We start from the raw sequence: 26,919 nt of genomic DNA on the forward strand, positions 1-26,919 counted from the left end.
TGCCCAGACTGTGTTCTGAGCATAAGGAAAGCAGTCAAAGGTCATTACTGTGCATGCTTCTAATACCATGGCAGAACATAACGTCTTGCCAGAGGGAATTAACTTTTCCTACTTTGGCTTTAAAATCTCCAAGCAGGATGAGTTTGTCATCATGTGGTACTGAGCGAATGGTAGCATCCAGAGAGCCATAGAAGGAATCTTTGATGGTGTCCTCAAAGTCAAACGCTGGGGCACAGGCACTGATGAGTGTTGCATATTGGCCTTTAGACAGTGGTATGAGAAAGAACATAAGCCTCTCTGATATACCCACAGGTGCTTCTTGGATCTTCTAACTTTCGCTATGTTGAGCACCACCTCTCCTCCTCTAAACCTCACCTTCTTTTTCTAACTGAGACTCAGCTGTCTGAGGCAACTGACAGCAAACCCTTTTCTGTATCCTCCTACTTTCTCTATACTCATTTCAAAGCCAAAGGTGGCTGTTGTGTATATATACGCAACGACTTACCTTGCTCTCCTGTTCCTGAACTCGATTCTTCTGAATTCTCTACACTCTGGCTTCGGCTTTCCTGTCATTCTCTGACTAAATATATCTGTGCTGTTTACTTATCCCCTAATTCTACTGACTATCAAAAATTCCTCGACTATCTTACTTCTACGATGGAACACATTCTATCCATTTCTCCTTTCTCTGAAATCTCCATTCTAGGAGATTTCAATGTTCACCACCACCTTTGGCTCTCCTCTCCTTTCACTGATCCACCTGGTGAACAAGCCTACATCTTTTCTATCTTTAATGACCTAGAGCAGCTTGTACAGCACCCTACCCGTATCCCTGACCGCCTTGGAGAGAGCTCCAACATACTTGACCTCTTCCTCACAACTAATCTTTCTGCTTACTCTGTTAATCTTTTCTCTCCGTTGGGCTCCTCCGATCACAACCTTATCAGCTTAACCTGCCCTATCACTCCAGTATGGCCTGTGGACCCTCCAGGGAAACGTCGTCTATGGCATTTTGGAGCCACAGACTAGGAGGCCCTCAGGCAGTACTTCTTTGATTTTTCCTGGAATGATTATTGCTTCCATGGCCGTGAGCCATCTGGGTGTGCCTTGCGCATTACGGAGGTTATTCTCTCGGGCGTGGAAGCATACATTCCTTTCTCATATCCTTTGACTAACGCAAGAAAGCCTTGGTTTAATCACGCTTGTTCTAATGCTGTCCACAACAAGGAGAGGGCCTACAAAAGGTACCGGAGCCAACCCACTCCTGAATCACATCATCTTTACGTTTCTGCCCGGAATCGTGCTAAGTCTGTTCTTCGCTCTACTAAAAATAATTTCATCCATACTAAATGCTCTCAACTCTCCAACTCGAATTCTTCCCGCTTCTTCTGGCACCTTGCCAAAAACCTTTCTAACAACTTTACCTCATCATCCTTCCCTCCTCTTTTCTACTCTGATGGTTCTGTAGCTATTTCTTCTACTGATAAAGCAGATCTCTTCGCACAGACTTTCTCCTCCAATTCCACCTTAGACGACTCACTTCCCCCCTCTGACTTCCTCATGGCTGACAATAAAATTTCTTCAGGTGATGTATTTTCTGCCATCACAGGCCTCAGTAATAACAAGGCATATGGGCCTGATGGTGTCCCTCCTGTTGTTCTCAAGAACTGTCCTTCTCTGCTTACACCCTGCCTAGGCAAACTCTTTCGCCTTTGTCTGTCAACTTGTACCTTTCCTTCTTGCTGGAAGTTTGCTCTCATTCAACCAGTCCCAAAGAAGGGTGACCACTCCCAACCCTCCAACTATCGTCCAATTGCTTTAACATCCTGTATTTCAAAAGTTTTCGAGTCAATTCTCAATAGAAAAATTTTAAGTCACCTTTCCTATCACAACCTTCTTTCCGATCGTCAGTACGGGTTCCGTCAGGGACGCTCCACTGGCGATCTTCTCACCTACCTTTCAGACTCCTGGTCATCCTCCTTTCGGGACTTTGGCGAAAGCTTTGCCATTGCACTTGACATCTCAAAGGCTTTCGATCGAGTCTGGCATAAATCTTTAATTTCCAAACTGCCCTCCTACGGTTTCTATCCTTCTATCTGTGCCTTCATCTCTAGCTTCCTTTCTGGTCGTTCTATAGCCGCTGTTGTAGACGGCCATCGTTCTTCTCCTAGATCTATCAACAGTGGTGTTCCTCAGGGCTCTGTCCTATCACCAACTCTCTTCCTTTTATTCATCAATGATCTTCTAAGCTGTACATCTAACCCTATCCACTCATACGCTGATGACTCCACCCTTCACCTTTCCATTCGGTTCCTTCAACGCCCATCTCAACAGTTACTTCAACAAACAAGGGATGAGGCTATGGCACACCTAATGTCTGACTTGGCTCGTATCTCTGACTGGGGTAAAAATAATATGGTTGTTTTTAATCCATCTAAGACTCAGTTCTTACACCTATCAACCCGACAAAATCTTCCACAGGTATACCCACTAATATTTAATAATATTGAGCTTAATCCTGCATCATCCTTGAACATTCTTGGGGTTTCACTTACTCGGGACTTATCTTGGAAAGATCATATTACATCTCTTGTAATATCTGCTTCCAAGAGATTGGGTGTGCTAAGCCAACTCCGCTCTTTCTTTACCCCTGCACAATTGTTGACTCTATACAGGGGTTTTATCCACCCCTGTGTGGAGTACAACTCTCATGTGTGGGGAGGCTCCCCACATCCAGCTCTTCTCAATAGGGTGGAGTCAAAGGCTTTTCGTTTCATTAACTCTCCTCCTCTTACTGACTCCCTTCAACCTCTGTCTCTTTGCCGCACTGTTGCATCTTTATCTCTTTTCTATCGCTACTTTAATGGTCACTGCTCCTCTGAACTGTCTGCTTGCATTCCTCCACCTCTACGACGGGCGCGTAGCACCCATCTGGCAGCAAACTCTCATCCCTTTTCTGTCCCACTCTCTAATGCAAGAATTAACCGTTACTCCCAGTCTTTCATTTATGCAACAGGTCAACTCTGGAACTGTTTCCCTCTGTCTGTATTTCCTGCTGCCTATGATCTCCAGTCTTTCAAACGCAGTGTGTCCAGGCATCTCAAAATGATCGGATCTTGAATTTGGCTCTCTATTGTATTTTGTTTCTCTCTTGGAGGGAACTGTTACTGTGGGCTCATGGCCTTTGGTTCCTTCTTCCTCGCAAAAAAAAAATAAGTTGTTTTAGACCGCAAAGCCAGTACCATGTTTTTTTTTTCTTATATTGTCTGGGTATCCCTTCCAGAAGTAGGTATACCCTTCTCCTGCTTCTGTTAGGTTGTCTGCTCCTGAAAGCTGAGTCTCTGATAATGCAAATTTGCCAATTTTGTATCTTTTCAGTTCATGTGCAGTTCTATGGCGTGGTAATGAGTCTTGGTCAGTATCAAACAAGGTTATTTTAGTCAAGGTAGCAAGGGTCAAAGAGATTCTTTTGTTTTTCCAACCGCAATGTGGGATGCCTTGTGAGATGTAGTTATCTGTCCAGGTGGTGCAGAGCAGCAAAATTAACGTTTTAATCGGAGGTAAGTGGCTAGGCTTCCATTCCCGGCTGCTTACCCACACTGGATGTTCCTGTGCCATTATGCCAGTCCCCATTGGGCCAGTGCCACCAATGTGCAGGACTCGAGCTAGGGACTTCCAGCCAGATCCATGACCTGTCGCTGTCACCCTATCCTGTTGCCACAGTTTTTATTTTTATTTTTTTTATGAAAGGATGAAATGAGAGGTGAGTATAGCCGTGGGCTTACGAAATAAATGGATTTGGTGTGATGGTGAGGGTGCTCAGTCCTTACCACCACATGCCTTTGCTCTTCTCAGCCCTGTGATAGTAGCATGAAGATTCACGACGACCACCTACTGATTAGGTTGCATGAGACTGCTGGGAGCTCTGTATGTCGACCACTTTCCGTGGGACTCCACTCACGAATTTTTCGTTGGGGTTTTACCCCTGTGGCCTTAAGTCATCCACGGGCAGTGAGCTTGTGAACACTTAGTTGACTCCTCACTGATGGTTCCACCAGAATGGATAGCCTTGTCCTCTTGCTGGGCCCAGAGGGGATCTCCCTCCACTGGGAAAGGCCACCAGATTTACAGAGTACACAAGCCCCTCACCACAACAAGGTGGTTCCCCTGGGAGATGCACACACACACACACACACACACACACACACACACACACACACACACACACACACACACTATGAAGCAAAAGGCATAGCAAAAGCAACTGCATCACAAAAAGGCTCATGCACAACATTATGATCCTTCACCCCCATGCACACCATGAAACAATAACAGCACTAGTAAGTAGGCTTTAAAAAAAGACACAAACACAACACCAACAATAATAACAGCAACAACAACATTCCCCCCCCCCGATCCATACAGAAATCATTATGCAAAACGTACGACAATGACAAACAGCAACATGAATGACAAAAACAACAAAACCTCCACCAGCCACGCGAAAACATCTTGCAGCCAAAGTACCACATACTGTACATAAATATCCTTCTCTGCACAATGAATGCCCATTCTATGTATCATGCCTCCCTTTGTCCTCTTTAGAATAATAAAAAGTTTTATAAATACCTCCACCAAGGAGGTTATGTTTTTGCCGGCGTTGGTTTGTTGCTTGCTAAAATCGAAAGATTTGGCAAGCATGTAAGTCAGTTCTGTATGTTTGTCTGTCTGCACTCTACGGGTCATAATTTTGCACCAATCGATCAGAAAAAAATGCAGAAGAAAGATATCCATAAACCCTGAAAGCCTATTGTTTTTCATCAAAAGCAGTCAAAGGCCCTGGGCTGGGTCGGGGGTTGAAACCCCTCAGTGGCCCTGGGTCCGGACATCGCTGGGACCCAGTGGCCGGCCAGGCACTATTTTTTTCCGATTTCGAAAATCGATTTTTTTTCCTTACTAAATTGAAGAGAAATGTCTGGTGCACCTGGCAATGCACTTTTTAGCTTCCTAAATCCATCCTGTGCTTTGCAATGAAGTGCGAAAAATTTCGCCAAATGACCATCTACATGACGGTGAAAACTAGGCAGACACATGACTGCCTACACAACAGTGAAAACCAAGCAGACACAATTGGATCCATCCAGCAAGCGCTTTGTGTAAGGCAGTCTCATTGCTTGCCGGAATCAAAAGATTCAGCATGCATGTTGGTCAGTTCCGTATGTTTGTCTGTGTGTCTGGCTGTTTGTTTGTCTGCTCTCTACAGGTAACAGTTTTTCGCTAATCTTTCTGAAAAACATTCGGAAGGTAGATATCCATAAACCCTGGAAGCTTACTGTTTTTCACGAAAATCAGTCAAAGGCCCTGGGTTGGATGGGAGATTTAAATCCTTCAATGGCCATGGGCATGGAAATTGTTGAGACCCTGTGGCTGGCCCAGGCACCATTTTCTCATATTTCGAGAATAGTTTTTTTTTTTTTTTTTAACCAAATTGAAGAGAACGTCTGGCACACTTGGCATTGCAATTTTTAGCTTCCTGAAGCCAATCCTGTGCTTCACAATGAAGTGTGAAAAATTTCACCAAATGGCTACCTAAATGCCGGTGAAAACTAAACAGACACAATCAGATCCATCTGGCAAGCGCTCTACTGTCCACACGCAGGTGAAAACTAAGCAGACGAGGGGGGAAGAAGGGGGAGAATTAAAGGGGAGGAAGAGGGGGGATGAGGGGGGGAAGAGGGGGGATCCATCCGACAATTGCTCTGCCTATGAGAGTTTCATTTGTCTGTTAGCAGGATTACTCAAAACGATATGGAGGGATTTTGCTTAAATTTTTTGGAGGGGTAGGGTATGACCCAAGGAACAATCCGTTAGGTTTTAGTGGTAAACCGAATCATCATCCAGATCTAGCAATTTTTTGTTTGTTTTGTCCACATGATATTTCCACAAGTTCTCAATGAATTTCAGTGAAATTTTGTGGAAGAGTGGGCCATGGGACAAGAAATAATTGATTAAATTTTGGGTCGGATCCGGATTCGGATCCTGCAATGGCGTTGCGGAGGTATGCACTCTCTGAGTGCTATCTATATATTTTTTTTTTTTAAATCTCTTGACAATTTGATTTAGGTTGGGATATATCATCAAAGAGATTTCGAGAGCATCTGAAAAAAATATATATATATAGATAGATAGATAGATAGATAGATAGATGATAGATATATATAGATCTATCTATCTATCTATCTATCTATATATATATATTTATATATCTATCTGTCTATCTATCTATCTATATCTATCTATCTATCTATCTATCTATCTATATATATATATGAGGAGGAGGAGGAGGAAAAGGAATACAAAGGAATACAAAGGAAAGCAAACAGCAACAGACCTTATGGTCCTTTCAAGGCTGCTTTTTACAGAGCAGACTATGACTACGAGATCTAATTCTCCATGCTGAAGGATAAGGATAGTAAAACAAGAAGGCTTCCCCCTCATCCAAATCCTGCAGGAAAAAAGCGAGAAGGACCACCAAGCGCGGAAAAACTGACATGGAAATTACATAAGAAAGACTGAAAAGGAAAGGTTACATTCAATAATACTTTGTCTATAAGCTACCATTTTGAATGGCGTGAAAGAGAAAGTATTAAAGCAAAATAAATAATCAAATAAACAAACAACTATGGCATGACATTATGTACATGTACGCTGAGTTAACGGGGCGTCTGTAGACACAGCGTGGAAATTTCACAGTGCACAGTATGGATGTTCAGGGGTGGTGCGGCAGCCTTGCCTGGCGCTTTTAAAGCAGGCAGCTGTCAATCAGGTCCCAGCTCCGTTCACACTGAGACAATGAATTTTCTCATGCTGGACAAGCACACAAGTTACCTCCTGAATCAGTGACCCCTGGCACATTAAAAAAATCCAGATGGCGGTCACTTACCTAACAGGGTCCCTCAGTGATCCACAGCCCATCATAGATCGAAGGTAAGGGTAGTACCCGTTAACTCTGGGCTCTCTATGTAGACCCTAGTCTGTGCTTATATTACTTTATTTGCATTTAATAATTTGATAAATATATAATGACGTGATGCAACGCTATGTACGGGTACATTAACTTTATGGGGTGTCTTGTAGACAGAAGGGGAATGAACTTACACGTAGCTTGTAGGAGTAAGCTATTCTGACAGAAACAGAGTCAGCTGAAGATTCTCGTGCAAATACTTGTCCACTTTGTTTTTAAATTTCTTAATTGAGATACTGTTCACGGTATCTGAGAATAATCTGTTCCAGATATTTACTACTCTGTTGAAGAAGAAATATTTTGCTTCATGGGACTGGAAACTCTTTCCCATAATTTTGCAGCCATTACCCCTAGTTTGACTTGACTGGTCTATTTCATAGTATTTATTCATGTCTAAGTTGTCATATCCCTTCATGATTTTGAACACTTCAGTAAGGCCACCTCTTAACCTGCGTTTTGTTAGGTTAAATAATTTAAATTCTTCAAGGTGTTCCTCATATGGTTTGTTTCGCAGTCATGGTATCATTTTTGTGATTCTTGCTGTATTTTCTCTAATTTTTCTATGTCCTTTTTGTGCTATGGAGACCAGAACTGCACACAACACTCGAGATGAGAGCACATTAGTGAGTTGTACAAGGCAATTGTGACTTTTTCCGATTTAAACTCGAAAGTTTTTCCAATAAAACTCACCAACTTGTTTGCAATCTGAACTGCCTCAGTGCACTGCTTAGACAATTTTAGGTCATTTGATATTGCCACACCAAGATTCTTTTCATTGTCTGTACTTGATAACTGGACATTGTTCATTTTGTAATTAGCATCGACGTTGTTATTTCCAATATGAAGTACCTGTATTTCGCATTTTTCTATGCTGAATTTCATTTGCCAAAGTATTAAGGTCATTTTGTAACTGCTCCCACTGTAACTTTGAAGTTACTTTACTGGTTATTTTAGTATGGTTTGCAAATTTGGATATTTTACAATGTAGACCCTCATCTATGTCGTTTATGCAGATAATAAAAAGTACTGGTCCAAGTACTGAGCCCTGGGAAACGCTGCTAATCACATTACGCCATTTGGGTTCCATTCCGTTTATCACAACACAACTCGCTGTTTTCGGTCTGAAAGCCAGTCTTGTAACCATTTCTGCATATTCCCATGGGCTTCTATTTTGCTCATGAGACGCTTGTGAAAGGCAGTGTCAAATGCTTTCCGAAAGTCGAGGTAAATTATATCTACTGCTCTTGAGTCGTCATATGATTTGTAAGCATCATGGAAAAAGTCCAGTAAGTTAGTTAACCATGAATGACAATGTCTGAATCCATGCTGTGAGTCTTTGATTAGCCTATAATATTATTTTCTTCTAGATAATTAATTATTATATCTCTTATGATTGTTGCACTCTACTGATGTTAAGCTGATTGGTCTGTAATTTCCTGGGTGCGACTTACTTCCTTTTCTGAATATTGGTGGCACATTTGCCAGTTTCCATTCGCATGGGACTTTCCCAGTATTTAAGGAGGAAAAGGAGGAGGAGGAGGAGGAGGAGGAGGAGGAGAAGAAGAAGAAGAAGGAGAGTCAGAAACACTCTCCAATGACACCTCCACTATACTCCGTTCACTTTACCTGGGCCTAAAATTTTCATCCCTCCATCTTGATTGCCGTGTTACACCAATAGAGTGATACTAGACTAATTTTAGTCACGAAAAAGCGCAACAAAAAGGAAATAGAGACATAGAAGTTTTTTTGGTCTCTGAGCTACGTGATATAAGCTACAAAAGGACGAATATTTGGGCAAAGTTAAAATAAATGAATTATTAGAGAGGTAAACAAGGCAATTTTTCACAGAGTGTAATACAGCATAAAGGCCCATACTCACGTCGGTAATGAGGCTGCCTAACACCTTTTCCCAAGCGATTTATTCTGTTTATTACACAATACTCTCCTCTTTTTGTGTTACATAAATCCTTCCAATACCGCTAACTGCATAAATAACGTACAAAAGGTTTTTAACCAGCCATATCCAAAAATAAATCGCTAAGGAATAGGTGTTAGGGAGCGTCCTTACCCGATGAGAATACGGGCCAAAGACATCGGTGTGAGCGGACTGACAATTATTATTAAGACAGATACTAAGGGGAAGGCAGGCCCTAAGAATTTTACATGATCCTCAAAATCCACGATGGAAAACATTGAAAGATTTATAAGAATTTTACATCAACATGGAAAATATTAAAAATTTTATCAGAATTTTAGATCATCGTTTAGATCATCATCACAATAAACGATGGAAAAGAGAAGTACTGTCAGAATTTTACATCACCCTTAACATGCAGGATGGGAAATATAAGATGTTTTGTTTACATCATCCTTAAAATAAACGACGGGAAAAATTAATAAGTTTTATCTCTCTACCTCTGAGTAATGTGGATTGTGCCTAACCACATCCCATCCTCACAGGTATGGTGAATTTGGACGTCATATTATAAGCGGGTTGCCTGTGACGCCGTTTGTCGTTGATCAGCTGACATGGTTCAGGGAAGGGTAATGATACACCTGTTCCTTAAACTTCAATTGCCTGTATATTTATTTATTTATTTATTTACTTACTGGTGTAGTCTCTGTTTCATTCGCGCTCCCTCCAGACGATTTTGTTCAACTCATGACAGACTTTTCCAACTCGGAAGGATCAGGTATAATAGTTTTCTCCGACTCCTTTACTACAGGAAGTCTCCTCTAAGATGGATTAATTCGTTTTGAGACAGGAAGATTTAACATCACCATCTAGAATAAGTCATTAACTCCACGATGTAGGTGAAATTAGTTACTGGACTGGAAGAAATAGCTACTATTCATGTGTTATGAAATTCTAAATCTGTGACCACAGAAAGCAATCACTTTGATGACGTATTTATTGTATATTATTCTTGTGCTTACCCAGACGACATCATTCAGCTTTGGAGAGACTTCCAAACTGGAGGAGTTACATGCAGGATTCGTTAATGATTTCACTTAAAAAAATAAAATCCACATAACTACACGGAATCTTCTGCAATAGCAAGAATAAACTAGAAAAATACAGCTACGTATCCAGGTTTAGCTTGTGGTTTAGATTTTCCAAGTAAAAAATGAATAAACTGTATAGCGTACACACACACACACACACACACACACACACACACACACATTATATATATATATATATATATATATATATATATATATATATATATATATATATATATATATATATATGCGTCCGACGCTGGGCATAGGCTTAGCAGCCCTTTCCCTGAGGCCCAGCACTCCTACATACCGCACATCTCCACATTATTTCTGTGCTAACACTCATGGTCCATACTACGTAAAAGCAAGGGGCTGTTCCATACAGGACTGCTGTACCGGTATTCGCGGGGATGTTTGTATGGCATGTCAGTGGGCCTTATGATAGATCAATAATGTCTGTTTTAACGAAATTCAAAACCTTAAACCGTTCGCTATGACAGCCGGGAATGGAATTACCGGTAGCATTTATTAAAACGGCTGATCACCTTCTATTGACTTGGCCACCTCCTGCCCTCGCTACGATGACGTCTTTAGCGGTGGGTTATTTCTGCTGTAAGTAAACAGTTTTACTCTGCTGACGATTTTCTTATGGAAATGAATGGGTCAATGAAGGCTGTATCTAAATGTATCTAACTTCCCTTGTTCAACTTCTGCTGTTATTCTCCTGGTGAACTTCATACATCCCTTTCGCACGTTGAACTGCCCTCTCCTTGAACTTCCTTCCCGTTGAGCTTCCCTCTCGTTGAACTTCCTTCCTGTTGAGCTTCCCTCTCGTTGAATTTCCACGTTGAACTCGCCTTGCTTTTTCCCTACAGCATCGCAGACCCACATGCACCCAGATGCACAAGCTAAAGGAATGATTCTCTCTCGCTCTCTCTATTATATGATTTTGGCCTTCCCCTCCCCTCACCCCTTGTTCTTCCCATCCCTGCCCCCCACTTCCCTCCCTTCCGGTATCTTCCCTTACTCTAGCCCCTCCTCCTGTCTCCTCCCCCCCTCCTCCTCCTCTTTATCTTTTCCCCATCACTCCTTTTCCCACACCCTTTCCTCTCTCCTCCTTTTCCTTTACGCAGTGTCTCATTCCCACTCGTCCCCTCTTCTCTCCTTTCCACTATTCCCCTCCCTTCACATCCCCTCCCCTCATCTATCATCATCTTACTTTCCCTTACCTGTCATCCTTTCCCCTCACCCACCTTGCCCTCCCCTCCCCTTATCTTTCATCCCCTCCCATCACCCATCTTTCCCTACCTTCCCCTTACCTCTCTTCCCCTCCCCTATCATCCCCTCCTCTCATTCTTTTTCTCCTCCCTTCCCCTTCGCTCTCATCCCTTCCCCTCATTCTTTTTCCCTTCCCTTCCCCTTCCCTCTCATCCCCTCCCTCCTCTCCACCATTTGTAGGGAGGGGAAAGTGGTGGGAGGAGAGACTGTTGAGTTGGCAAGAAAACGGAGAGAAGGGAGAGAAAGGGATGGGGGAGGGAGGCTAATACCGGTGTGTGTGTGTGTGTGTGTGTGTGTGTGTGTGTGTGTGTGTGTGTGTGTGTAGACTGCGGGAAGGGTGGGAGGTAATGGAAATGAGGGTGGTGATCAGAGAGAAGAAGGTTTCAATAAGGAAAAGGAGCTTAATAGTGAAAGAGAGTAAGGAAAAGAAGTGGGTGGTATAGAGGGGGAAGTTAGGAGTGGAAGGCAAAATGAAGGAAGGTGCATATGAAGGATAAAGAGGCGGAAGTTACTGTATAAGGGGTAAACAAGAGGAAGTAAAGGGTAAGGGGTAAAGAGGAGGAAGTTAGGCGGGAGGGAGAAAAAGGTGAAAGGCGGATGGGAGGGGTAAAGAAGAGTATGCTAGGAGAGAGAGAGAGAGAGAGAGAGAGAGAGGCGGGGGATGAAGGAGAGAAGGTTAGAGGGTGAGGCTGGGAAAGGGCGGGGAGGAGTAAAAAAAGGCGAAATTTTAGTGTGAGAGGCGAGGGGGATAGAAAAGAGGGAGGTTTGGGGTGACAAGAAAGGGATGAAGGAAAAAGATTGGGGTGATAAATGAGGAAGAGAAGGGAAAGAAGGGGGGAAGAAGAGAAGAGAGGAGGGGTGAAGAGAGAAGACTGGAGAGAGGAGATTAGAAGAGAGGGGAGAGAAGAATGAGACGGTAAGGGAGGTGGGGGGTGGAATACGAGGCTTGCATAATGAATAGCGTATGTTGCGGTCAAACAGTGTGTAGGGGAGCACAGTTGACAATGTGTGTGTGTGTGTGTGTGTGTGTGTGTGTGTGTGTAGGGAGGGGGGGGGGGTGGAACAAGCGAGAGCTAGTATGAGAAAGCAGACAGGCTCATTCTCTTCGGTTACGGATGTTCCTTAACACCTCATCTTTAGCGATTTATTTTTGGATATTGATGATTAATATCCTTTTGTACGCTCTTAATGCAGGGCATGGCGATATTCCAAGGATTTGAGTAACGTAGAAGAGGAGAGTAATGTGTAATAAACAAACAAGAAGTTGTGCCAAGGCACAGCAAACCCTTCCCCGGCAGTCATTTTAGTGCTGACGTATAAACACAACAGGATATCTAGTCAGTGGTGTCACATGTCATATTTAGAGTAAATCTGGTGGAAATTGACGATTTTTTGCCAATTTGATACTTAAGGTCCCACCGCCGACGGGGGGTTGACCCCCCTGAGGTAATGAGGCATATTATAGGATGCACATTTGAAAGACGCACCTTTAGGTTTTGAATTTCATTTCGATTGACGAATCTGAAAGGAGTTACGGAGAGGAGACAATTTTTACATTTTACATTTCGGGGGCCTACAGACATTTGGAGTAAATCGGGTGAAAATTAATGATTTTATACCCATTTAATTTTTAGGCCCGACCCCCCTACCGCTAACTTGGGGGCGACCCCCCTGATGTAATGAGGCATGTTATAGGATGCAGATTTGAGAGATACACCTTCAAGTTTTGGTTTCATGTCGATATGACGAATTTGAAAGACATTATAAAGTAACGGCGAAGAAACCTTTTTTAAAAACATTTTTTGGGCCTACAGCCTGGGTCTTAGCCCAATTTGGCTCAAAATTAATTCAGAGGATCAGGTCACAGTCCATCATCCCTGTAATTTTAGTCAAAATCGCAACAGTAGTTGTTGCGTAAAGTTGTTGACAAACAGACAAGCAGACAAACAAACAGACAGACAAACCGAATGAAAACAATACCCGTTCCAGAGCCCCTCCGGGGCGAGGTCGGGTATTAAATCTCTTAAGAAAAGGTGTTTGAGAGCTTCCTCAACGGACAGCAATACAGGCCCAAGTGCCGTAATAGACGTGACTAAAGACTGCATAACACGTCTTCACTGAGGATTTATTCAGCACATTAAACCTTAATAGCCACTTGTATAATATTGATGACAGAAATAGCATAGAGGGCAATGTTAAGGCGTACTGTACTAAACTAAATCGCCTAGGAAGAGACGCTAAGAAGCCTTCTATATTACTTACTATACAAGCACTAATGAGGTGAAGGCAGGATGGCCTGTATGGTCGCAGTATATAATTTATGGACCACTGTATTTGAAGGGAAGAAAACTTTTCTCTCTGTCTCTGTCTGTCTGTCTGTCTGTCTGTCTGTCTCTCTCTCTCTCTCTCATGTGTACAAAGGAGTTGAAAAGAGTACAAAGGAACACAAACACGAACAGGCCTAATGGTCCTTTCGAGGCTGATTGTAACAGAGAAAACCATCAAAGTGATGTCTGATTTTACAGGTTGAAGGTAAGGATATAGTAAAGCAAGAAGCCTCCCCCCCCACCCACCAAACCCTCCAGTCGAAGCTGGCAGGAAAAAAGTGAGAAAGACCACCATTCAGCACGGAAAAACTGATATGGAATTTTCATAGGAAAGACTGAAAAGTGGTAAGCCATATTCTGTCCTACTGCTTCCATACACTACAATGTGTGTGCGTGCGTGTGTGCCTGTGTGTGTGTGTGTGTGTGTGTGTGTGTGTGTGTGTGTGTGTGTGTGTGTGTGTGTGTGTATGTGTGTGTGCCTATAGCTTTAGCCTGTGTCCATGGCCCTGGCTTTTGAAGTCATTGGTGGTGGAAGCCATTCAGTGTTCCGTGTGGACCAGCAGGCACGTGTGTGTGTGTGTGTGTGTGTGTGTGTGTGTGTGTGTGTGTGTGTGTGTGTGTGTGTGTGTGTGTGTGTGTGTATGTTTATGTGTGTGTGTGTGTGTGTGTGTGTGTGTGTGTGTGTGTGTGTGTGTGTGTGTGTGTGTGTGTGTGTGTGTGTGTGTGTGTGTGTGTGTGTGTGTGTGTATGTGTGTGTGCCTGTGCGATAGTATGTGTTACTGTGCGTGTGTGTGTGTGTGTGTGTGTGTGTATTAGCATGTGTGAGTATGTGTGTGTGTGTGTGTGTGTGTGTGTGTGTGTGTGTGTGTGTGTGTGTGTGTGTGTGTGTGTGTGTGTGTGTGTGTGTGTGTGTGTGTGTGTGTGTGTGTGTGTGTGTGTGTGTGTGTGTGTGTGTGTGTGTGTGTGTGTGTGTGTGTGTGTGTGTGTGTGTGTGTGTGTGTGTGTGTGTGTGTGTGTGTGTGTGTGTGTGTGTGTGTGTGTGTGTGTGTGTGTGTGTGTAGTAGATGGGGAGAAAGGGCAAGAATGGGTGAAAGAGGCTAGAGGTAATGAAGATGAGGTTAGGAATGAGGGAGAGAACTGTTAGGAATGAAAGGAGCCTAGGGGTTAGGGACAAGGAGGAGGTTGGAGTTGGAGCTGAAAGAAAAGATGAGGAAATCTGAGTAAGGGGAACCGAAGGGAAGTTGGAGTGAGGTGAAGAGAGAAGGAAGGTTGGTGTGAGGGGCAAAGAGAGGGAAGTTAAGGGGAAGAGGGAAAGAGGAGGAAGTAAGGGGGGAAGGGAAAATAGGAGGACGTTTGAGGTGAGATGCAAAGAAGAGGAAGTCAGGTGGGCAATAAAAGGAAGTTAGGGGGAGGGGTAAAGAGGAGGTAGTTGAGATTGGAGGGAAGAGGTGAGGAAGCCAGGGGTTAGGGGAAAAAAGGATTAAGTTGGTGATGAGGGGAAAAAAGGATGAAGATAAGGGTGAGGGGTAAAGATGTGAAAATTAGGAATGAGGTGTAGAGAGGGGGTGGAGGGGGATGAAGGATAGACAATTATGGGTGACGTGGGGGGAGCGGTGGAGGAGTAAAGAGGAGGAAGTGAAGTGGGGGGAGTAAAGAGGAGGAAGTGAAGTAGGGGAGGAGTAACGAGGAGGAAGTGAAGGTGAGGAGGAGTAAAGAGGAGGAAGTGAAATGGGGAAGAGTAAAGAGGAGGAAGTGAAGTGGGGCAGGAGTAACGAGGAGGAAGTGAAGTGGGGCAGGAGTAACGAGGAGGAAGTGAAGTGTGAGAGGGGAGGGGGAGAGGGATGGGGGATACAATATAGGGAGTGAGTGGGTGAGAAGTGAGGGATGAGGTGGTATGGGAGGGGGGTGGAATAAGAGACTTGCCGAATAAAGAGCATAAAACTGGGGTCGACCAACAGATGGGGGGATCACAGTGGGCAGTGGGAGGGAGGAGACTGTAGAGTAGGTGGAAGCTGGTACGAGAACAGAGACCAAGTGCCGTAGTATTAAGAGCTCTGGAGATTTCTTAACACCTCTCCCTTAGAGATTTATTCTGAACATTGCAACTTAATATCCACTTGTATGCTTCTGATGAGAGGTATGCTTCTGAGTTGAGAGGTATATGAGGGAGGGGGGGGGTGAGTTGGGGGGAGGGAAGTCAAATGGTGGGTGACAGAGTGACTTGGAGGCGTTTTGTCTGCGGCCACCCTTTGCGGGATCAGGGCGTCGGGCTATAGATAGATAGATAGATAGATGCTTCTGATGCTGTGTCAATAATAAAACGTTTTAAATAGCAGAGAAGAGACGTTAGTGTAATGAGCTAAAATATATCGTTCAGGAAAAGATACTGCGAAGCTCCTGTAACACTTATTATAATGCCAGCTTTAATCCTAATACACCAAAGAACATCATCAAAATAAACGAAGGACCTACAGGGGCACAAATACTCTGGCCATATACTAATACTAACGAAAGCCTATGATAGCGAAATAAACAGTCGCGTTAAAATTGGATGGAGAGCTTTCGTTAAACATAGATTCATCTTGAATATAAGCTTGCCAATATGTATTAAAAAAAAAAAAATTAATGAATGGATAACCCTAGCTATGACTTACGGTTGTGAGACCTGGAAACTGACAAAATCGATGGAAAATCATTTTATCCGTTCTCAAAGAGCAATAGAAAAGTCAGTGTTGGGAAAAACTTTCAGAGAAAGAAAAAGCTCAACTTGGGTAAGAGAGCAGACTAAAGTCAAAGACATTATAAAGTAATAAAAGAACAGAAATGGAGGGGAACAGGTCATGTAGCAAGAATGAAGGATAACCGATGGAGCAAGAGACTGACTCACTGGATTCCAAGAGACTGTAAGTGTAGCAGAAAAAGGCAAGACAGAAGGTGGAGAATGAGATAGAAAAGTTTGCAGGTAAAATGTGGCAGAGACTGACTCAGTCAAGGATTTCGTGAAGGTTGGGGGAGGCCATTGTTCAGCAGTGGACTTGCAATGGTTGATGATACACACACACACACACACACACACACACACACACACACACACACACACACACACATGCATATATATATTTGTGTTAGGTGGGGGCGCTCACCATCCACTCACTGACTGTAGTTCTGCTGTCGGGTGTCAGCCCTTTCCTCTCCTCCCTCCTTTCCTTCCCTCCTCTTCAGTCTTTCTTTACTTCATTCTTTCTTCGTCCTTCTGCCTACGGGCGACATTACACTCCCTCATTTGTCATTCTTTCCTTCACATTTTCCCGTTCTCTCTGCCTATGGGTGACTCTACTTTGAATGACAATCCGAATGGTTTCCTGTACGCCAGGAAGCCATTTCCTACGCTGGGTGGTAACCATATAACCAAATTATGGCGTCTGGTGGTTTAGTGGGTAATTGCTGTGCTCCAATCAGATTGAGCCGGTGAAAGTTTATATCCAAGGGATGGTTGGGGTTATTGCTAAAGTAATGTCACTCAGGGTTGAGTGAGGCTGGTCACTCTCATCTTAAATGTCAGGACCAACTCGCCTAGCCCCGGGCTCCTATGCTCCTCATGGGACAACGTAGGATTGGATTTTTTTTTTATTTATGCGAGGAAGAAGGAACCAAAGGCCGCGAGCCCGCAATTGTTGTTCCTTCCAAGAGAAAAATAAAATACAAGAGAGAGCCAAATTCAAGATCCGATCATATCGAGATGCCTGGACACACCGCGTTTGAAAGACTGGAGATCATAGGAAGCAGGAAATACAGACAGAGAGAGACAGTTCCAGAGTTGACCTGTTGCATAAATGAAGGACTGGGAGTATCGGTTAACTCTTGCATTAGAGAGTTGGACAGAACAGGGATGAGAGTTTGCTACTAGACGGATGCTACGCGCCCGTCGTAGAGGTGGAGCAGAAAGTTCAGAGGAGCAGTGACCATTGAAGTAGCGATAGAAAAGAGATAAAGATGCAACAGTGCGACGAAGAGACAGAGGTTGAAGGGAGTCAGTAAGAGGAGGAGAGTTAATGAAACGAAAAGCCTTTGACTCCACTCTACTGAGAAGAGCTCTACGTGGGATTAGCCTCCCAACACATGAGAGTTGTACTCCACACAGGGGCGGATAAAACCCCTGTATGGAGTCAACAATTGTGCAGGGGTAAAGAAGGCACGGAGTCGGCTTAGCACACCTAATCTCTTGGAAGCAGATTTTACAAGAGATGTAATATAATCTTTCCAAGATAAGTCCCCAAGCATTTTCAAGGATGATGCAGGATTAAGCTGAATATTATTAAACATTAGTGGGTATACCTGTAGAAGATTCTGTCAGGTTGATAAGTGTAAAAACTGAGTCTTTGATGCATTAAAAACAACCAGATTATTTTTACCCCAGTCAGAGATACGAGCCAAGTCAGACATTAGGTGTGCCATAGCCTCATCCCTTGTTTGTTGAAGTATCTCTGAGATGGACGTTGTGGGAACCGAATGGAAAGGTGAAGGGTGGAATCATCTTCGTACGAGTGGATAGGGTTAGATGTACAGCTTAGAAGGTCATTGATGAATAAAAGGAGTAGAGTTGGTGATAGGACAAAGCCCTGAGGAACACCACTGTTGATAGATCTAGGAGAAGAACGATGGCCGTCTACCACAGCGGCTATAGATCGACCAGAAAGGAAGCTAGAGATGAAGGCACAGATAGAAGGATAGAAACCGCAGGAGGGCAGTTTGGAAATTAAAGATTTATGCCAGACTTGATCGAAAGCCTTAGAGATATCAAGTGCAATGGCAAAGCTTTTGCCAAAGTCCCGAAAGGAGGATGGTCAGGAGTCTGAAAGGTAAGTGAGAAGATCGTCAGTGGAGCGTCCCTCATGGAACCCATACTGGCGATCAGAAAGAAGGTTGTCCCAGGAAAGATGCTTGAACTTTTTTCTATTAAGAATTGACTCGAAAATTTTTGAGATACAGGATGTTAAAGCAATTGGACGATAGTTAGAGGGTTGGGAATGGTCATCCTTCTTTGGGACTGGCTGAATGAGAGCAAACTTCCAACAAGAAGGAAAGGTACAAGTTGATAGACAAAGGCGAAAGAGCTTGCCTAGGCAGGGTGTAAGCACAGAAGCACAGTTCTTGAGAACAACAGGAGGGACTCCATCAGGCCCATATGCCTTGTTATTACTGAGGCCAGTGATGGCAGAAAATACATCACCTGAAGAAATTTTAATGTCAGCCATGAGGAAGTCAGAGGGGGGAAGTGATGGAGGAACAGCACTGGAATCGTCTAAGGTGGAATTGGAGGAGACAGACTGAGCGAAGAGATCTGCTTTATCAGTAGAAGAAATAGCTACAGAGCCATCAGAGAAGAAAAGAGGAGGGAAGGATGATGAGGTAAAGTTGTTAGAAAGGTTTTTGGCAAGGTGCCAGAAGGAGCGGGAAGAATTCGAGTTGGAGAGTTTAGAGCATTAAGTATGGATGAAATTATTTTTAGCAGAGCGAAGGACAGACTTAGCACGATTCCGGGCAGAAACGTATAGAAGATGTGATTCAGGAGTGGGTTGGCTCCGGTACCTTTTATAGGCCCTCTCCTTGTTGCGGACAGCATTAGAACAAGCGTGATTAAACCAAGGCTTTCTTGCATTAGTCAGAGGATATGAGAAAGGAATGTATGCTTCCATGCCCGAGAATAACCTCCGTAATGTGCAAGGCACACTTAGATGGCTCCCGGCCATGGAAGCAATAATCATTCCAGGGAAAATCAAAGAAGTACTGCCTGAGGGCCTCCCAATCCGCAGCTCCAAAGTGCCACAGACGATGTTTCTTTGGAGGGTCCACAGGCCGTACCAGAGCGATAGGACAGGTTAAGGTGATAAGGTTGTGATCGGAGGAGCCCAACGGAGAGAAAAGATTAACAGTGTAAGCAGAAGGATTAGTGGTAAGGAAGAGGTCAAGTATGTTGGAGCTCTCTCCAAGGCGGTCAGGGATACGGGTAGGGTGCTGTACAAGCTGCTCTAGGTCATTAAGGATAGAAAAGGTGTAGGCTAGTTCACCAGGTGGATCAGTGAAAGGAGAGGAGAGCCAAAGGTGGTGGTGAACATTGAAATCTCCTAGAATGGAGATTTCAGAGAAAGGAGAAATGGATAGAATGTGTTCCATCGTAGAAGTAAGATAGTCAAAGAATTTTTGATAGTAGAATTAGGAGATAAGTAAACAGCGCAGATATATTTAGTCAGAGAATGACAGGAAAGCCGAAGCCAGAGTGTAGAGAATTCAGAAGAATCGAGTTCAGGAACACGAGAACAAGATCGGTCGTTGCGTACATAAACGCAACATCCAACTTTGGCTTTGAAATGAGTATAGAGAAAGTAGGAGGATACAGAAAAGGGTTTGCTGTCAGTTGCCTCAGACAGCTGAGTCTCAGTTAGAAAAAGAAGGTGAGGTTTAGAGAAGGAGAGGTGGTGCTCAACAGAGCGAAAGTTAGAGGAAGATACAAATATATATATATATATATATATATATATATATATATATATATATATATATATATATATATATATATATATATATATATAATATATATATATATATATATATATATATATATATATATATATATATATATATATATATATATATATATATATATATATATATATATATATATATACAAACACAGGTACACAGGTGCATACTGGATATTAGTATTCTTTGTAATCACTACACACACACACACACACACACACACACACACACACACACACACACACACACACACACACACACACACTGCTACAAAGATGCCGATTGCATATCATATTTCATTATATACATCCACACACACACACACAGACTGTTCCACAGATGCTCATCTCATACTATTGTTTATAGCGATACATACACACACACACACACACACACACACACACACACACACAGATAGACGGGTACACAGGTGCATACTGCTTATCATTTTTGTTTATTTAGATTCACACACACACACACACACACACACACACACACTGTTCCACAGAGGGTCATCTCATGCTATTGTTTATATCGATACACACACACACACACACACACACACACACACACACACACACACACACACACACACACACAGACTGTTCCACAGAGGGTCATCTCATGCTATTGTTTATAGCGATACACACACACACACACACACACACACACACACACACACACACACACACACACACACACACACACACACACAGATAGACAGGTAGCAGGTGCATACTGCTTATCATTTTTCTTTTTTAGATTCACACACACACACACACACACACACACACACACACACACACACACACACACACACACACAGACTGGTACACAGATGGCCATTGCATATAATTTTTCTTTATACAGATCCATATTCACACATACACACACACACACACACACACACACACACACACACACACACAAGCAAATTTACATGTACACAGATGCACCTATCCTCCCCCCATACACAGGGAAATTAACATGTGTATGCAGATGCACCTGTATTCCCCACCCACCACACACGCGTCAGATACGTGCAAATCATCCTGAGGTACAGACGAACGACGTACACACTTGTAGAGATGCGACAATACTCACCAAAACAAACACACTTTTCATATATATACTTCCTACGCATATACCGTATAAAAGTATTCTCTCTCATATGTACGTACGACACTGTTACGCGCCATTCTACAAGTCAAACACACACAAGGAGCGGTGCCAGACACAGCAAACCCGTCCCCGGCAGCCATTGTAGTGCTGGCGTATAAACGGAACAGAACATCTAGTCAAAGATGTCACTCATCAGATTTGGAGTAAATTGGATGAAAAACGAGAATTTTTTGTCGATTTGAAATTTTAGGTCAGACCCACCTGACACTGATCCGTCTACAGCTAACTTAGGGTGACCCCCTGATGTAATAAGGTATGTTATCGGATGCAGATTGGAAAGATGCACCATTAGGTTTTGGTTTCATATCGGTATGGCGAATTTGAAAGGAGTTATGGAGACAAAGAATTTTTACATTTTACGTTTTGTGGGCCTACAGCCTGGGCCTTGGCCCAGTTTGTCCCAAAATGTAGTGAGATGATCAGAAGGTCATAGCCCATCATTCTTGTAATTTTGGTGAAAATCGCACCAGTAGTTTTCGCGTAAAGTTGTTAACAGACAGACAGACAGAGAAACAAACAAACAAACAGACAAACCGAGTGAAAATAATACCCATCCCAGAGCCCCTCCGGGGCGGGGACGGGTAATAAACACATACCTGTAAATAAAATAATAACTAAATAAATATTGATGTGCGTCTGTGTGTGTGTGTGTGTGTGTGTGTGTGTGTGTGTGTGTGTGTGTGTGTGTGTGTGTGTGTGTGTGTGTGTGTGTGTATGCTGCAATCAGAACTCCTTAACATGTCCTAGGTTCCGATGTAATTAAGCTGTCATAAAACTCCCTGCTTTCTAATTATCACTGGCTTGCATAATTACATCTCATTAAGTTTTGACAGTTTTGAAGCAGAAATAGAAGTCTTGCCTGTGTTTGTTCCTTTTCTTTAATCCTCTGACTGGTAGAATTTCTCTCAACTGAAGAAAATCGTCTGTGTTAGTTTAAGCAGCATTCCTAGGTATACCAAGCTCTAATGTGGACCCTCTTCAAGTCAAGGGTTAACTCATTTTCCTAGGCGATTTATTCTGCTTGTTTCACCTTACTGTCCTATTCTGTGTTACATAAGTCCTTCCTAGATCGCCACACTCAGCATAAAATAATATACAAAAGACTATCAACCAGCCATATCCAAAAATAAATCGCTAAAGACGAGGTGCCAGGGACCTTCCTAATCCGGCAAGAATACGGGTCCAAGGCTGATCGAAATTAACGTATTTTCATAAAAGAACACAGTATTATACACCTTTTGCCTTAACGTTGCCCTGACTTTCGTCCTTTTGCAGCTTATTTCACGTAACTCAGTCGCAGAATAAGACAGTGCGATGGCTCTGCATCCTTTCCATAGCACATCTTCGTGACTAGGATTATAACCAAACGTTAATCTACCCCTACACTTCAGAATGCAAAGGTCAAGAGATGGCAGTTTTAGGCCAAGTTGGAGTACAAAGGGTATAGTATTTGGACATGACTCTTCGATTAATAGAGAATAACAGAGTGAGTGGATGAGTACGTTCCGTAGTTGTTAGAGTCGTATACAAGTGGCCTTGGAGAGTGCGTATTACCTCCTCCGAAGTGATTTATTCTGCTTCTTACACCCCAGCATCCTCTTGTGCTGTGTTGCTGCAGACTGTGTCGATATTAAGACTATATCAATAACATGCGGGAGAGTGTTACGGTGAAGTCTATTGTGCAAAATAAATCGCTATGGAAGAGGCGCTACGAAGCCTCCCATGCCGCTATCAATACCGCCCTAAGTGCTAAGGGTCCGTATTTTCATCGGTCAAGGAAGCTTCGTAATACCTTTTCCTAAGCGACTTGTTTTATCTCATAGCTTACTGTCCTATTCTGTGTTACATAAATCCCTTAAACACCGCTATACTCCACATATATGACGTAGAAAAGGATATTAACCAACTATATACAAAACTAAATCGCAAAGGAAAGGTGCTAGGGAGCCTCCTTACCCGAAGAGAGTACGAGTCCTGGTGTCTGGGGCTCGTATTCTCGTTGGTTAAGGAAGCTCCCTAACACCTCTTCCTTAGCGATTTATTTTTGGATATGGCTGGCCAATAACCTCTAGTACGTTATTTATGCAGGGTATGGCCATAGTGGAAGGCATTATGTAACACAGAAGAAGACAGTAAGATAAGCAAAATGGATCGCTTAAGAAAAGGTGTTAGGGAGCTTTTCTTACGGACCCTGATACGTTGATTTTCCAGTTGTCAAGCTGTTTTCATCTGACGGAACTGAGCCAGTCCCATACCTTGAATATTAAGTTCTGATTGCATGGAATTGGAGCAGCCTTGGCTCTGAGGAGGGCATGAATCTCCTTGGTTATTATTCTCGATCTGGGTGGTATGTGTTGTGTGTAGTGTCGAATATGGATTTTGTTGCTTGTAGTGTGTAATGTCGAATGCACTGATATGTATTTGTGTGTGTGCGGTGACACCGATACGACCGGGTGGCTCCTCTAGCTGGTCCCTGTCCCCCCAAAACAGAATGGTGGACTGCTGGACTGCAGGAGGGTAGCATGGGCCTGCAGTCTACTGAGTTCACATTCATAAGGGCCTTGAGTTGTTGCTACTATACTACAAAATAATTCCTAAGCTGGGGTTGGGGAGATGTAGGTGTCACAAGGATTTTTTAAAATTCTAACTTGAGCCTGATTAGCTCTTTTCGGAATTCATTTCACTAGCTCAATGGCAGGAAATGACAATGCTGTAGCTCTGTATCCATTTCATAGTTCTTCTTTGTGACCAGCATCATATTCTTGTGTTAATCTATTGTTGCAACTCAGCACTCAAGATGAAGAGATGGCAATTTTAGGCTTAATTAGAGTAAATATAGTATGGCAACCTGGTGTGTGACTATCGTCTTTCTGGATCACTACCCAATTCACGCACATGCCATAATAAACACATCTTTATTTCTTTTATATATGAATTGTGTGGGGAAATATTTTATACTATTATAATGTGGATAGTATGGAAAAAGAGATACTGAATTGGAGAGCGTATGTGAGTGAAGTGGGGGAGAGGGGCAGAAGGAGATCGAGGACAACGTGGAGGAATGGAGTCAAGAGGCATATGCGTGAGAGGGGTATGAGTTGGAGGAAGGATAACCAAATAGCAGGGGATGGCAGGGGACAGTAAGACGTGGAAGCAGTTTGTCTGTGGCCACCCCTTACGAAATTAAGGGGTCTGGCTGTAGATAGATAGGCATATAGGTATAATGATTTTACAGATTCTGGTGCAACTCAACGAATGGTAAATGGGAAAATTATCTGTACTGCCGTCGGTGATGGCTAGAGGAAATATACAACACTGAGGCAAAATTACGCCGTGTGGGATGAGCCTTTAATATTTTCACTGGTACAGAACTAAGTGGTACTAAAACAGCTACAGGTGGTTTCCTGTACAAAATGAATCATGACCAAACCCTGTACGTAGGACAGGATGATCGAACGACCTATTTTTGTAATATATACTGTACAGGTTTACGTTGTGTGTACTGTGAATGATATTAGTATGCCATGTGCTGTTTGAATTATCTGTAGTGTGTGCTGAAGGATGTATTGTTATATATTGTGTTATTTATAGAGTGTGTACTACCAAAATAATATACTCTTATGTAACGTGTGGTGTTGATCTGTAGCGTTTAGGGTATTGTCAGATGTGCTCTTATCACGACACACGATTACACCACACACACACACACACACACACACACACACACACACACACACACACACACACACACACACACACACACACACACAGCACAGCACAGTACAGCACAACGAAAACTTTAGCAGAGAACGGAATAAAAAGGCATAACTGGTTTACCTCTATATAGTACTGGTATTATCCGTCTTTCAGAGCACCCATCTGCCCTGCGAAACAATATTTCTTCTACTTTTGTTTGAATATAGGTGCTATACCTGGCTCCTGCCCACCCTATTAATAGTCGGTGGGTTAAGGTTCGAAAGGTAACAGGTCTCATTTTCGTGTTTTTTTTTCTTTTTTTCTTGCTTCTGCATCCTACCCACCCTAACTACCTCCACCAACGAAACTGGATGGAGGTTATGTATGCACCCGTGTGTGTTTGTTTGTGTACAATATAACCCAGAAAGTTGTTGTCGAACTTCTGTGAAATTTGGTGACTATGTGGGCAGTGAGTAAAGGAAGAGTAGATTAGATTTTGAGATGGATTCGGATCCGGATGCAGGAATACGTCATAAATATCACTAGTGTTGGTGGAGGTATCCCCTTTATGCATTTGTGTAAGAGGGTAAGTTTAGACCGTAGAATTAACTGACTCTGTGTGACCGCAATAGTATTCCAATGATAAGAAAGAGGAATGGTAGCAGAAATCGGGAATTATATTGACGCTGGCGGGGTATAACACTTTCTAGTTATGATTCTGACAAAAGGATAATGCAGTCGTTATCATCATCATCATCATCATCATCGCTATCCTCCTCACATTCATCACCTTCGTAATCATTATCATCATCATAATTAACAATATTGTGGGGAGTGAAAGATAAAAATGGTAGATTACTAGTGGAGAAGGGAGAAAAAGTGAGCAGATGGAGAGAACACTTTAAGGAATTGTTGAACGTGGAGGATGGAAGTAATGCAAGTATAAGTGGCTGGGGAATGGCTTGGAGAAGGAGGGAGGTGAGAAGACAGGAAGAAATCAGTAGGATAGAAGTTGTGGAAGCAATGAAGAAAGTTAAATCAGGGAAAGCCCCAGGAATTGATGGAGTGTGTGGTGAAATGCTGAAGCATGGGGGAGAGATAGTAGTAGAATGGATGTGGAAGATGTGCAGATTGGCCTGGGAGGAAGGTAGAGTCCCGGAGGATTGGAAGTCAGGTATAATTATTCCCTTGTACAAAGGAAAAGGGGAAAAAGAAGTGTGTGGTAATCATAGGGGCATTTGTCTTCTTAGTATAATAGGAAAAGTGTATGGTAGGATATTTATTGACAGAGTTAGAGAAAGAACAGAGAAATTAGTTGGAGAAGAACAGGGAGGCTTTAGGAAGGGAAGAGGTTGTGTAGATCAGATATTCATTCTCAGATCTTTAGTGGAAAAGTTTCTAGAGAAGGGAAAGAAGTTGTATGCGGCTTTCATGGATTTGGAGAAAGCATATGACAGGGTGGATAGACTAGGATTGTGGAAAGTGTTAAGAATATATGGAATAGATGGGAAGTTGTTGAATGCTGTGAAGAGTATGTACGATGGTGCGAAGGCTGCAGTGCGTGTGGATGGTGAACTAAGTGAATTTTTCTCTTTGAAAGTTGGGTTGAAACAGGGATGTGTCATGTCTCCATGGTTGTTCAATCTGTACATGGATGGGGTAAGAAAAGAGGTACAAGGTAGGGTAGTGGATGTTGGAATGGCCCTGGTGAGAGAGGATAGTGTTTGGAAACTCCCTGTACTGTTGTTTGCAGATGATACCGTGTTGTTGAGTGAAGACGAAGGAGAGCTGCAAGGCTTGGTGGATGAGTTTGAGAGAGTGTGTAGGAAACGGAATCTAAAGGTGAATGTAGGGAAGAGTAAAGTG

General features: G+C 43.0%; 1 protein-coding gene across 1 annotated transcript in view; it reads left to right on the forward strand.

Annotated features, from left to right (window-relative positions):
- Positions 1-14,135: 14,135 nt before the first annotated feature.
- The window catches only part of LOC145390672 (trypsin II-P29-like), a 73,922-nt gene continuing 61,138 nt past the window's right edge, over positions 14,136-26,919 (forward strand). Inside the window, exon 1 of the mRNA XM_080265464.1 lies at positions 14,136-14,202. Within this exon, the coding sequence (XP_080121590.1) occupies positions 14,136-14,202 (67 nt within the window). The remainder of the gene's footprint in view (positions 14,203-26,919) is intronic.

Source organism: Coenobita brevimanus, chromosome 15, assembly GCF_032717465.1.
Source record: "Coenobita brevimanus isolate Jiangsu-jjx chromosome 15, ASM3271746v2, whole genome shotgun sequence".
Classification (NCBI taxonomy): Eukaryota; Metazoa; Arthropoda; class Malacostraca; order Decapoda; family Coenobitidae; genus Coenobita; species Coenobita brevimanus.